This window comes from Aspergillus neoniger (genome assembly GCF_003184625.1).
Source record: "Aspergillus neoniger CBS 115656 unplaced genomic scaffold BO87scaffold_22, whole genome shotgun sequence".
In the NCBI taxonomy this organism is placed as follows: domain Eukaryota; kingdom Fungi; phylum Ascomycota; class Eurotiomycetes; order Eurotiales; family Aspergillaceae; genus Aspergillus; species Aspergillus neoniger.
Window position 1 is genome coordinate 66,324 of NW_020291150.1, and position 13,332 is coordinate 79,655.

At 51.1% G+C, this 13,332-nt stretch overlaps 5 protein-coding genes across 5 annotated transcripts; 4 read left to right on the forward strand and 1 right to left on the reverse strand.

Moving 5' to 3' along the window:
- Positions 1-751: 751 nt before the first annotated feature.
- Positions 752-3,509, forward strand: BO87DRAFT_311975 (hydrolase, alpha/beta fold family protein; the record flags this gene model as incomplete). Its single annotated transcript, XM_025619565.1, has 2 exons — positions 752-2,525; positions 2,581-3,509. The coding sequence occupies 2 exons, from the start codon at positions 752-754 to the stop codon at positions 3,507-3,509; spliced, it is 2,703 nt and encodes a 900-aa protein (XP_025478216.1).
- An 827-nt stretch (positions 3,510-4,336) lies between these two features.
- BO87DRAFT_97129 (glutaredoxin) lies at positions 4,337-5,555 on the forward strand. Its single transcript, XM_025629706.1, has 3 exons — positions 4,337-4,579; positions 4,658-5,036; positions 5,128-5,555. Exons 1-3 carry the CDS (start codon positions 4,505-4,507, stop codon positions 5,427-5,429), a joined length of 756 nt encoding a protein of 251 aa, XP_025478217.1. The 5' UTR covers positions 4,337-4,504; the 3' UTR covers positions 5,430-5,555.
- Positions 5,556-6,159: 604 nt separating this feature from the next.
- Positions 6,160-7,489, forward strand: BO87DRAFT_361842 (60S ribosomal protein uL6; the record flags this gene model as incomplete). Its single annotated transcript, XM_025621605.1, has 5 exons — positions 6,160-6,258; positions 6,539-6,586; positions 6,746-7,001; positions 7,185-7,362; positions 7,439-7,489. Exons 1-5 carry the CDS (start codon positions 6,213-6,215, stop codon positions 7,487-7,489), a joined length of 579 nt encoding a protein of 192 aa, XP_025478218.1. The 5' UTR covers positions 6,160-6,212.
- Positions 7,490-8,177: 688 nt separating this feature from the next.
- BO87DRAFT_377817 (triacylglycerol lipase family protein) lies at positions 8,178-10,334 on the forward strand. Its single transcript, XM_025623647.1, has 4 exons — positions 8,178-8,269; positions 8,375-8,505; positions 8,594-9,410; positions 9,486-10,334. The coding sequence occupies exons 1-4, from the start codon at positions 8,237-8,239 to the stop codon at positions 10,242-10,244; spliced, it is 1,740 nt and encodes a 579-aa protein (XP_025478219.1). The 5' UTR covers positions 8,178-8,236; the 3' UTR covers positions 10,245-10,334.
- A 665-nt stretch (positions 10,335-10,999) lies between these two features.
- BO87DRAFT_337549 (putative amino acid permease) lies at positions 11,000-13,132 on the reverse strand. The gene is made up of 2 exons (XM_025620562.1): positions 11,215-13,132; positions 11,000-11,156 (listed from the first exon to the last, which is right to left on the reverse strand). Exons 1-2 carry the CDS (start codon positions 12,734-12,736, stop codon positions 11,119-11,121), a joined length of 1,560 nt encoding a protein of 519 aa, XP_025478220.1. The 5' UTR covers positions 12,737-13,132; the 3' UTR covers positions 11,000-11,118.
- Positions 13,133-13,332: the final 200 nt, after the last annotated feature.

The following is a 13,332-nucleotide window of genomic DNA, read 5'->3' on the forward strand; positions in this document are numbered from 1 at the left end:
CTATCTGTGGCTTTGGGGATCAATTGAATTGATCTCTTTCTCTCTCTTTTTCTCCCTTTCTTTCTTTTTTTTTGTCTCCTTACAATCTTCACTTTCCTTCCTTCCTTCCTTCCTTCCTTCCATCCATCGGCTTTCCTCTGCCCCTCCCATTCTCTGAACTAAATACTTTTCTTTTTTTGGTACTCCGTACATGTATTTCCCGTTAACGATCGTACCTCCGTCCGTCCATTTTCCTCCACTTACTTAGCTTCTTCCCCTTTTCCTCTTATGATCTAATGCAAATAATATTTATCTTATCCGCTCCCTTCCACCAATCTTTTTCTATTCCACTCTTCGCGCGCAATTGCGCTATACTAACTCCCAACCAAAACAACCCTTCCAGTCGCCTTCTCCCCCCCTCTCTCGGATCGGCAGTTCCAACAAACTCCCCCCTCCCTCTCCCACCCTCCTCGTTAAGGTCTTGCTTCTAGACAATCACCGTTCGGCAAGGGGGCTTGCTTTTGCAACCTGCAGGGGCTCCATAGGGCCGCCCTGGATCTTCCAGCCTGGATTCTAAGTGGCACATGCGCCAAGCGCCCGCAGTCTATTGATTCTTGCCGTTAAGCTACCGAGCTTGCATACGCTATCTTGCGTTCTCACTGGATCATGCAAGCGCGCACTACGCTCGACCGCATATATCGTCGGTAACTGTCTCCTGATCCTGGCCCCGGGGAACGTTTCTAGACCGTCATATTCCTTGTCAATGGCAACCATGAATCGCGCCGAGGATCCTCTGGCGTCAAAGTCTGATGATGCCCCTTTTCACTTCCCCCCTTCGCTTCCCCGGCATCACAGGTCCATCCCTTCGCGCACGCAGCTTAGTGACCCTTCAGCAACGGCGGTTGACCCGGCGTCTCCCGAAGTCATTTCCTCTCTGATTTCCTCGCTTTCAACAATCTCGGTGCCTCTCCAGTCGCATTTCGACAACATCCCGCGCATTGATACGGAGACGAATCCTTCTGCGCCAGTGTACATTCCCACAGGTCAACCTCCCAGTCTTGACCAACGGCAACCCAGCGAGCATGATCTTTCAGTGAGGAACAGGACGCGGCAGGCGTCTGAGGAGGCATTGCAGACTCCCTTTCTGCATCCAGATGATGCGGCGGCTCCTCCTATCATTCGCATGGCACGGGCGCCTCCATCCCCCAAACATAAAGCGACTTTCGATCCGCCCTTGTCTCCAGGAAGACCGACATCTAGGGGCTCATACACGTCATCTAAGGCAGCGTATGAAGATACTGCGTTTGGTACTATCACCACGGAACCGGGCCCACGAGTGTCTACAGCAAATAGTGTGGCATCTTCGGGCTCTAGGAAGAGCCTGAGAAATCAGTTTGGCCTCCTCAAGAGGCCATCTCGAGAATTTTGCAGTGAGAAGGACAGGAAAACCGAACGGCTACGCAAAACGTGTAGCTACAACGACGGCCTGAGACACAATATACCGCGCAGTCGTGCTAGTATACGTTCGTTGTGTTCTATGGCTGACGTCGTGGAGGAGACACGCCCAGTGCGTGCAGCCACCGAGCCCAGCAGGGAACCGACATTCAGCAGACCCTCCAGTAAGGAACGCCATTCGTTGCAAAGCGTTCGCGATAGTGCGCCGAGTACACCAGGCGGTATTGGTAGCGGACGTGTTATTCCTGCTCGCGAGTCTTCGTTGCGCCATAGCTTTTCTTCCAGCCCAAAGCACCGCAGATCCACCCGCCATAGCCGGTACTCTTCAACCAGTAGCAGAGAGATGAAAGTGGACAGTGCGGTATCGGGCGTGGGCAACGAAGCCGAACAGGTAACGAAGCGAATACAAGAATTGAAAGACCAGCAACAAAAGATCAAGAGCGAACTAGAAATAGATGATACCCCGGAGAAGCCTTCTAAGCCTGCCCCCGCCGTCGCATCTGCCCGGGAGATGCAGAATGCCAGTGCCAGCAGCGGAACGATGGAGCATAGGCAGATCGTCCGCCAAGCAAATGGTGGCTTCGACGAGAGTGCGCCGGCCCCAGCAGTCATGATGGGCAAGAGCCGCTCTTCGCTGGCCTCGAAGTCAATCAGTAACCCGCCACCGTCTCTGGAGAGATTTGACCAGCTTGCTCATTACCGTGGTCCTTTGGAACAATCGACCTCAGCCTTTACCCATAAGCGTTCCCCATCCGGTTCTGCTACTCCCGTTGGTGTCTCGAGTGGGGAGGAACGCCCCACAAGTGCCGATTCCATTGATCTTGCGGTCTACGACTACATATCTTCCCCGAAACTTACCCAGAAGGTGTCACATCCTACATCAGGCCGTACCATAGCGTTCTCCGAGGTTGGAGATCCTAAGGGATATGTGGTACTTTGCTGTCTTGGAATGGGCCTCACCAGATATCTGATGGCGTTCTACGATGAGCTGGCACGATCACTGCGCCTGCGGCTCATTACATTGGATCGCCCCGGCGTGGGAGAAAGCGGCCCCTACGTCGACGAGGTGGGAACTCCCCTCAGTTGGCCTGGTGAGTATCCTCCAGTTTGGTTGTTGCCTTGTCCTTACTAATGATTGTATCCCAGATGATGTCGCCATTGTGTGCAACCACCTCAAAGTTACCAAGTTTTCAATCATGGCGCACTCTGCGGGTGCTATTTATGCGTTGGCTACTGCGCTTCGGATTCCACAGCACATCCGGGGCCGCATTCATCTGTTAGCACCCTGGATTCCACCTTCTCAGTTGTCTAGCATTGGCTCGCAAAAGGCTCCCGTCCCCACGAATGCCGTCCCGTACTCCCAGCGAATTCTCCGAGCCCTACCGACGTCCATTCTCAAGGTGGCCAATTCAAGCTTCATGACTGCAACCAGTGCAAGCCTGACCTCTAGCCTCCCAAAGTCTCCGCGCCGGGCTAAACGGAAAGGGCTGCTCAAGGATAGCTCCAGTCCCACCGGCGCTGAAGCCAAGAGCACGCAACGGCTCCCATCCAAGATCTCCCAGCAAGGGGCAGATTTGAAGGCCCTTGAGGGACTGAAGGCATCTGATTTCTCTGCTGCCGAGGGATACCCGAAGGCCGACCCCACAGCAAGTCAGGCCTTACTTGCCACGTCGCAAGAACGGGAACGCCAGACCGATTACGATAACCGACTTACGCATAAGATTTGGGAGCTAGCGACTACAAATGCAAACCCGGCGGTAGATCTGCTGGTCTGCTTGGAACGACGTCAACCCATTGGCTTCCGATATGTGGATATCACCCGCAACGTTGTCATCCACCATGGCAGCCGGGACACCCGTGTCCCGGTGGACAATGTCCGATGGCTAGGGCAAATGATGCGACGATGTGAGGTTCGCGTGCTGGAAGGAGAGGGTCATGGGCTGATGGCCTCGGCGGCAGTGATGGGCAATGTGCTCATGGAGATTGCCAAGGAATGGGAAGATTGGATGATCGTGGTCCAGGGCAAGCGCAGAGCTACCGTTGGAACACGTTCAGGTATTGCAGTTCAAGCGTGATGAAGGTTATGCGGTGCATGCAATCTCTTGCTCGTATAAGGAGGAGGAAGAGAAAGCCGGTGAAGAAGACCCCCGTTTACTGGATGGAGTCTAGAATGGGTCAACCCTAACCGCTGCAGGTTCTGCGGTGCTTTGCTGCGGCTGTTGTTCCTCCACATGTGTGTCTATCTAGGGCGTTGCCACTAGCAAGACTTGATGCCCTTGTTGTTGTTTTTCCTTTTGCTTTTTCGTGTTTTTTAATCATGATACCATCCCTTTATTAGCTCCATACCCCGATCATAGCATACATAGAGATACCTGCTAATATAATGCATAATCAATGTTTGTGTCAGTGTAAGAGATGGGAACGAGTAAATTAGCGAAACTGTCTAGGCGTCAGTAGTTAGGCTATAGATAGTTATGCTATGTTGTAGATGTTGACAGGACTGCTAGCAGTACTAGTTACTAGTAGTTAACTAAATGAAGGGCGGGCCAACCCCGACTAGCTGTTTCTGCCCCACTTGCTCTCCTCATGAATCGGAATCCTTGCCTTGTTTCTCCCCCCGTAAAGTAAACCTCCCCCAAAGTTTCCCCCCATCAGTCATCTACTTCCCCTCCATGCTTATCCTGGGGGTCTAATCTATTGTATTATTATTATTATTATTATTATTATTTCTTGAAGGTGTCATTCTCATATTTATTATCTTTATCTGATACCAAATCTCGAGCTTTGCAGAGGCTTCGTGGTTGTCTGCTCGCCCAATGTCCAGCTATTCTTGGAATTGGAGCTGCGCCTATGACCTGTCGGCTCAACCAGCCTACTCTTAAACCACGCGAACGCATGCGCATAGCTGCCACTAGCTCGGAACCCTTGTGACGTATAGCAATTACTCAGTATCGGCACCGTGAGAGAGAAAAAGAGGGAGAGAGTTCTACATTTCTCGCCGAATCACCCCCTTCTCTCTTTTCCTTCCTGCCTTGTTCCTGTTTGGACGTGGTGTCACACCTTTGTCAAGATGCTTTCGCAGCGGCGCATTCGGCTTCTGGCCATCGCCGTGGTGGTCATAATCATCATGACTTTCTACTATTCGGTAATATACTCCATGACATCGTGACTATACGGAGGTTCAACGTTACAATGGCTAATGTGATGCATGAAATCTATATAGAGTGAAGCCCGGAGTGTTCAGAACCAACAATTCTACCGATCAACCGTGGCGGCGATGGAGGCTCAAAAGCAGGCAAAGGAAGCCGGAACAGCAGCCAATATACCGCCGCAGAAGGACCAGCCCAAACAGAACCCTATCAAGGAAGAGACGAAGCCTGCCATGGACAACGATAGGGAAGAACCGGCCATCCCCAAGGCCAACAATGATGCGGACGAAGTAGAAGAGATCCCAATTGCAGGCAGAACCAAGATGACAGTACCTAAAAATCGAAATGATCCGGAGAAAGAGACGCCGGAACAGCCGCAAGAGCAGAAACCGGAGACAGATGATCATGCGGCCGCCGTGGCCGAGCTGAATGGGATATTGAAGCGGGCACCAAGTACGCAGTCTTTCTGTTTGCTTCCCTACTACGGGAGACCTTCCTCCTGGTATTTAAGAAAGTTTGCTAACCTATGTGCTGCTGTCTCCAGTCATTGTATTTTCCAAATCCTACTGTCCGTATAGCGCCAAGGCGAAGTCTATCCTCTTGGACAAATACTCGATTGTTCCTGCACCTTTTGTGGTGGAGCTTGATAAGCATGAGTTGGGTCGACCGCTGCAGGCGTTGCTGGGAGAAAATACCGGACGTCGCACTGTCCCGAATGTGTTGGTCAACGGGAAAAGCATTGGAGGAGGGGATGATGTGACGGCTCTGGATCAAAAGGACGAATTGGCTTCAACATTGAGAAGCTTGGGGGGTAAGTGGGTCCAGGAGGTCCATCGTAAAGAATGAAGCCACTAGGGAGGCAGCAAAGAGATAAATGCCTAGTATGGCCGGATTGACAGAAGCAATGGGGTTTCTGTTTTTGAACCAGCAGGCCAGGCACTAAAACCATGGTCTCCATTGGCATCCAAATGGGCTGGCTGGATGGTCTCCAAGCACCACGGGTTTGTACAACATAATATGGGAAGTATTTTCCCTAGTGGGTGAAGGGTTTTATGTATTCTAAGTACATAGTAGGGGTGGGTAAACAGGCGATCTTTTCATACGAAGTATACTAGTAATAATTGACACCACGATCTTTTATATAAGAAAAACTTCTGATAACTGGCTTGTGTAGTATGGAGTCTGAATAGCCTTGAGAGATGAGAACATTGCCAGCTGCCCGTAATGCGTGGGGGCCCAAGCATGAAGCGAAGGAAGAACTTCTCATTTGGCAGCATTTATTAGGACAAATGAATCATAACATGGAGTACAAAAGAGAGAGATGGGTATAATTATTCATTATATGATTATTGTCATTCATTATTATAATTGTTAGGCTAATTATTATCTTCCTGCCCGTGAAAAATACCATGAACCAAAAGACGGGTCGGGACTAGACCCAAAACGGGCAGCCCTAGGCGGACAAGAGGACTAATCCGGATTGGGCCGTAAGCGACGCACAACCCGTGATTTTCGCTCCACCACTCCTCGACTGCGGTTTGCCTTGTCGAATTTCGATCCTTTTGACGACCGACCGCTCGACGATATCGACAATTCCCTCGCGGACACACCACAGCCCACGCAGTCAAGATGCGGTACATTTACTCCGAGGAACGGCTGCCTATCCCCGAGAATGGTGAGCTTCGATTTATTCCCCCGATCCTTGTCGCTCTGTTCGCTGCGTGAACGCGGAGGAGGGTCTGGACGGAGGGACAGGCATGGCATCGAGGATTTGGGAGGGAGGTTGAGGATAGCGCTGCGCCAGTCACAAACCGGCAATTGCTAGGGGAAGGAAAAGAGAAAAAAGAAAGAGAGATGCTACACTTAATGCCTGTCCCCGCGACCGATTCTTGCGATCTCAGTTTTGCGTGATATGATAAAAAGGACATGGGACTGATTCGAATTTCCTCATACAGTGAAGGTTCACATTCGCTCGCGCATTGTGACCGTTGAGGGACCCCGAGGTATGCAAATTCTCCAACAACCCACCACGACCCGGCCTTTTGGAACAATTTCGACCAATTTGTTCTACATGGCGTTTTGTGGCCTACGGCTCGAGCCATGTGCCGCACCCGTCTGTTTACAGCGACACTGACATGGGTCATTTTTTTCCCCTCTTACAGGCAAGCTCGTCAAGGACCTCTCCCACATTGCCGTCACCTTCGGCCGCCCCGAGAAGAATGTCATCTCCATTGAGATGCACCACGGTGTCCGCAAGGGAATGGCCTCCCTTCGTACCGTCCGCACCCTCATCAACAACCTGATCATCGGTGTCACCAAGGGCTTCAAGTACAAGATGCGCTACGTCTACGCTCACTTTCCCATCAACGTCAACATTGAGAAGAACCCCGAGACCGGCCTGCACGACGTTGAGATCAGGTATGCCGAACTCAATCTACTCGCACGCACATCGAAGACTGGGGGGATGAGCCGGGATCCAACCAAAGGATTTTTCAAGCCTTTTCCCGTTCGGAGTTCCGGCTGCTTCCTACCAGTGCTTGGGTTTAATTGTCATGTTTTTGGAGGAAAGAACATCTTGCTGATGGGTATTGCGTTTTACAGAAACTTCTTGGGTGAGAAGTACGTCCGCCGTGTGACCGCCCAGCCTGGCGTTGAGGTCATCACCTCCCCCAACGTTAAGGATGAGCTCCAGATCTCCGGTAACTCCCTGGAGGGTGTCTCCCAGAGTGCTGCCGACATCCAGCAGATCTGCCGTGTCCGCAACAAGGATATCCGTAAGGTAAGAAGAATACCCACCAGATACCTTTTTGGTTATCTCGTTTGATGACTGACATGATGATTTTTTTTTTTCACAGTTCCTTGACGGTCTGTACGTGTCGGAGCGGGGTAACATTGTCGAGGAGTAAACGGTGGTTGTCCGCCTTGGTGGGTAGTGACGGATGTCTGGAGAATCTCTTTTTTTCGCCTACTTGCATAGGGAAGCAACGCGGAATTTAAAACCAAAATCATGGAATTCAAATGCCCCCCCTTGACGTGTTTACGGATCGGGATGACTCCTTGTACCTCCGTTGGGAGAAAGAAAGAGAAGTGTGTGCGTGGTGTGTAGACAAAATTACCGGTCGGCTTTTACTGAGCAATCCAAATATCCTCTTTTCTGTTCCTCATCGACGTTTTAGACGGATTCCCCTGCCATGGATTTGCTGCGTAGTAGAGTGATTGGAATTAGTTTCGAGGTGAGTTTTGATTATCATAACAGTATAGATCATGGGAGTGATTCCATGCATCTTCAATGGTTTGCGGGGAGAGAGGCCCTTCCCCCATCCGGTGTATGTCATCATCGTCTTCCTCTTTCCTCTTCCTCTTCATTGTCTTCCATCACTTCTCTCCGCACCCCTCTCTCATTCCCATCAGTTGCTTGTCATTCCAGGATTCTTATTTACATGGCATTATTCTCTCCCCTCCACATGCTTGGTAGCTTTCCCTGTTTTGTCCAGACCCTGCTGACCGCGTCAAGCATGTGAATGTCGCTTCCCCTCGCCATGTGCCAACGCTGTTCTTGATTTCCCCGCCGAGTGAAAAAGCCCGGTTGTTTCTTTCCAGTCGCAATGGGGTCCTGGACGACCATCTGCCGAATATTCTTCGCTGTCTTAAATATGATACTCGACGTCGCCTTCTTCTGGAAAGAAGTACGTTGTCCCCTGCAGTCCCGCCCTGCCGTGGATGTGGATGTGGATGAATGCTACAAGCTAGTTGGTGCTGGGCAGGTAGCTAACGCAGCTCTCCATCTTAAGCGATTACTGTCCTGGTGGAGATCCAAGTCTCCCCGGAAGCGACTGCAACATGTCCTGAGGACAGCATCCACCTTTGAGGATTGGGAAGAGGCTGCTTTCGAGCTTGATGAGCTCCTCAGCATGGATCTCTGGTGAGCAGACTCTCCCCCTTCCTGCTGGATATTACTCCGGAGTCCAAAGCATCTCCAATCCCTGTCCTTTCCTGACTCTCCTGCCTAGGCGTCAGAATCCTACCAGCCGGCATTATGACTACCGACTGATACTGGGTCGACTGGAGGCTCTTATGAGCGCTCGCGAGGATGAGGATATCCTGACCCTTGCGAACCTGCTTCGCTCCGGGTTACTCCGTAATCTGGGCAACATCACCTCACCTAAGATGTTTCTGCATGCCTACGCCGGGACCAAGCTTCTCATAGATGACTATATCACACAAGTCGCGCTCTCGATTCAACAGGTCACCGCTCTACAGACGGCTCCGATCCACGACAGCGGATTCTCGTCGCAGGCAAAGCTTGAGCTTCTGCACGATACTCGGCAGGCCTTCGGGAGAACGACCCTGCTATTACAGGGCGGTTCCATGTTCGGACTCTGTCACCTCGGTGTGGTGAAGGCTCTCCATTTGCGTGGCCTCCTGCCAAGGATCATCACCGGGACAGGGATGGGGGCGCTCATTGCAGCATTGGTGGGTATCCATAGCGAAGATGAGCTGCTCACCTTCCTGGACAGCGGTGCCATCGATCTAAGCGCCTTCGATCGTAGGCGGCGGATGAAGCGGCCAGAAGAAGAGAGTTGGTGGTTGCCCACTAATCTCGGAGACAGTTGGCTGGGGACACTCTTGCGGCGAGTCAATCGATTCATCCAGAAAGGCTACTTCCTTGACGCGGAGGTGCTGGAAGAATGCGTGCGCGCCAATCTCGGTGATCTCACTTTCGAAGAAGCATATGCCCGGTCCAAGCGCATACTCAATATCACGGTTGCCACATCAAATAAAAACGCTACCCCGAATTTGCTGAACTACTTGACTGCACCGAATGTGGTACGTGGCGAAACACATATGCTCTCTCTGTCCCCTATCAACATTGGACGGACTATGGTCTAATTCCTCTCACAGTTGATCTGGTCCGCCGCTGTAGCCTCCAACGCATCCAACAACTCGCTCTACCAGCCAGTCACAATATACTGCAAAGACGAAACAGGCTCGATCGTACCTTGGCCGCATTCTCGGGATGCGACCTTCTATCAATCCTGGCGTCAAGGTCAATACAAAGAGGAAGAATCACCGCTAGCCCGGATTGCCGAGCTATTCAACGTCAACCATTTTATCGTGTCGCAGGCCCGACCATACCTAATCCCCTTCCTACGCTCAGACTCAAACCTACTGGACCGTCGCCCAACCGACCAATGGAGCATCACCCAAGCTCTAATGCGTCTCTTCACTGCCGAGCTCCACCACCGCCTCGGACAACTAGACTACATGGGCCTCCTTCCAGCCACTCTTGCACGGCTCCTCATCGAGGAGACCATCCCTGGCCCCCATATCACCCTCGTCCCCGACGTCTCCCTTCTGGACCTCCCCAAGCTCTTCCAGAATCCAAGCAAAGACCGTCTAGCTTACTGGTCTCTCAAAGGAGAGCGAGGCGTCTGGCCCGCCGTCAGCGCATTAAAAGTCCGTTGCGTTATCGAAATCGAGATCGACAAGGGCTACCAGGTCGTGCGTCGACGACAACCATCCGAAAACGCCCCATCAACGCCGCGTCGCATGCCCAATGAAGGACTCCCGCGTCGCCGTAGAGGCTATAGCATCGATTATGGTAGAGATATGCTAAATTTCTCTGGAAGTCTGGACTGCCAGGATGATTCAAACTATTAGGGTTTGGTACATACCAATCCCTGATGCTTGTGCGGTAATTTACGCACATTTTGCTCTGGTCATCACCTACTACTGACCTTTTTATTATGGACTATATATATACATAATGTGATGTATCGTAAGATGCAGTAAAGACATACATACCGTTGTTACTAGTAAGTAAGCTGTAAACGGTACCTGTAAGAGTGAAAGTGTTCAAAACCTGACTGCATGACCTTTTCTTTACCGTAGCGCAGGATAGAAAAATCTTGTTTTGGATGTACTTCCTAATTTTGAAACATATTTATAGACAATCTAGTACTTTTTCATAATAGCCGAGATTGAAACACCCGTCATGCAGTGGCGTTCAACTACTACTATCCTGTGAGCCTCACTTCAACGGGGTGGGTGTCCATATCGGATGCGGATATAGTATATATGTGGAAGTGTACCCAGTGGATCATGATGATCTACTTTGCCGAGGCTGGAACTAATGTTACCTTGAGTAGTTACGAGCATTACTATGACATTAGCTTCGCAAACTGATGATACTATCCACATCTCCGAATCAGTACCTATGCGCCGTCTATAACGGCCCTTTGTTATGTTGCGGTTTCCCACATGATAGATCTTCCAGTTCGCTTCTGCCTAGTCAAACCACCGAATTTACACTGAATATCATAACTGTAGAATTCGATTTGGAACAGTTCACCTCACGTACGAATTCGCATATCGACATATGAAACAAGCATAAGATTTGCGGAGTAATCAGGTATACTCAGAGTATCAGATGTACGTTGGCAAGGAGGAAGACAGAGTAAATACAGTGACTACCGTTAGACATACCGAGATCGTAAGCATTTCGTTATTGACTAGACAAATAGGCTGTAAAAAGTCATATCATCTCAACTGCTGCCAGTGGTCCCTTGAAAGCTATGATATGGTGAGTTCCTTTGTAATATACTTTGTGATATGGGTGGAGAAGACATACATTTCCGCGCATGCACGGCGTACCAGAATGCCGAGATGGCCATGAATCCTACGACGACAACAGAGCCGTAATTCATGGAAACACTAGTGACAGGCAGCGAGGTTGGCATACTGAAAAGAACCAGCTCGAAGGCAATCCAGCATAAGGCTATTACGTTGACGATTGGTCCGAAGATGGGACCACAGGTCCAAGGAGCTTGGGACACCTCGCGACGGCCGTTCAGGAGGCTCAGTGCAATGGGGATAGCGTACGAGACTGCGAGAGCGATGACACCCGCAGAGACAAAGGCAGTGAAGGCCTCGCTGCTACCGAGGTTAATGAGCCCTAGAAGCATCTGAATGACGGTGCCGAAGGTCAAGGACCAGACAGGTACGCCAAGGCCCGGGTGTACGCGCGCCCATAATCGCGAGAGAGGGATAGCGTCATCTCGAGCGATCGCCCAACTGGCCCGTGAAGCGCAGACGGTAATGCTGAGGCTGGCGCAGAAAGTGACGATCAGAACAAGCACAGTGAGAGCAAGGCCGCCGCCGGGACTGTCCATGACTACATGGAAAATATATGGCACGACTTGACCAACAGGGGCATTGATGACATCTTCCAAAGGGGGAATGGTGAAGCAGATGGGGAGGATGAAGAATAGACCTGTTATGCACCCTACGGGGACACAGAGACTGAGGGCCCATGGTACTTCCACGGCTGGCTTGTTGCATTCTTCTGCCATGGATGCAACCATGCCGATGGCACAGAACGTGTATGCGGGCGCGAGAAGTCCAATGAAGAAGGAGAAGCCCGACCATCCCGACAAGCTGGAGTCGTAGTGACTTAATGCATAGGCAGCACTATGCCTGCCGGCACCCGCCTTCACAGAGAGCGCAATAAGGATGACAAGAATTGTAAGCACCGTCCAGAGTGCGCAGATCATGTCCACCTGAGGTAGATACCGGTTACCGAATGCACAGATGACGAATGCTCCCAATAAGACAGCGTATAAGATCAGCAAAAGTTGCCAGCTAGTGATCGTCCATCCTGGACGGAAGATTGAGATCGAGGCCGCGGCTATGGATGCAAACCCGAAGTTGACCGATAGAGTGATGGTCCAATTGCCAACCAGCCAAACCCAACAGGTAACGAAGGAAACAGCTGCTTTAGAGCTCCCTGCAACCCGGTACGACCAGTAATACGGCCCAGCTGAGGTGGGATATCGAGACGCGAGTTCAGCAAGTGAGAGTGCGATACACTCGCATAAGAGGCAAACGACGATCCAGCCGACGAAGATGGACAATGGACCGCCGCCATAGATGGCATCGAGGAGAGGCCCTCCTTCTCCAAAGGGGATCGCGGCAATGGCTAATGTCTGGAAAAGAAGAGTGAAGACCGAGCGGTTACGACGCAATTGCGGCTTGTACCTCGAGCCTTCGAGCCTGTCCTGCTCGTGTTTGTCTCCTAGTTCTGATATTTGTGCGACTTTTTCCTGGGCAGGGCTGCTAGGCCCCGCCAGCTCGTCATCTTTGGTCGCATCCATCGCAAGAATTAACCCAGGCGGTTAGATCAATGACAGAGCTGAACCGAGTGGCAAGCGTTTGTGGGATATACATGAAAGATTGTGCCCGCTGCCCCTGGGCTATCTAGCAGCCCGGAATCGGTCACACGCCCTTGCAGGCTGGAATAGGAGGTGACATTGTCTTAGGTAACACAACAGGCCATAAACGCACATCTTGTTGAGATTGGTAAGTTATCGGTGGGAGGCGGTAATCGTGTTTCGGCACTCTGGCTGAGCGCCCTTGCATAGCGACCGAGACATGCGTTAGCTTGGTGCGCTGCCTCGGAGCAAGCATATCAAAAGACTATTGAAAACCAGTCAGAATAGGTCAACCGATGCAGAACCAGGCCTTTATTGCATGTGGATGCAATATATAGAAGGCAGCAGACATAGATCCTGGCAGGTTAGTGGAAATGGCCCAGATGTGTGGACTTGGACAGATCTGACAAGTCGCACAAATGGAGACAGAGTCCGCAATCACTCTCAGTGGCGCCACCAATTCCAAATATACTCTATCATGAGGAACACGTGTAGCCGTTCAACTGTAATCCTGAAGATACAGAATCATTGAATTACCC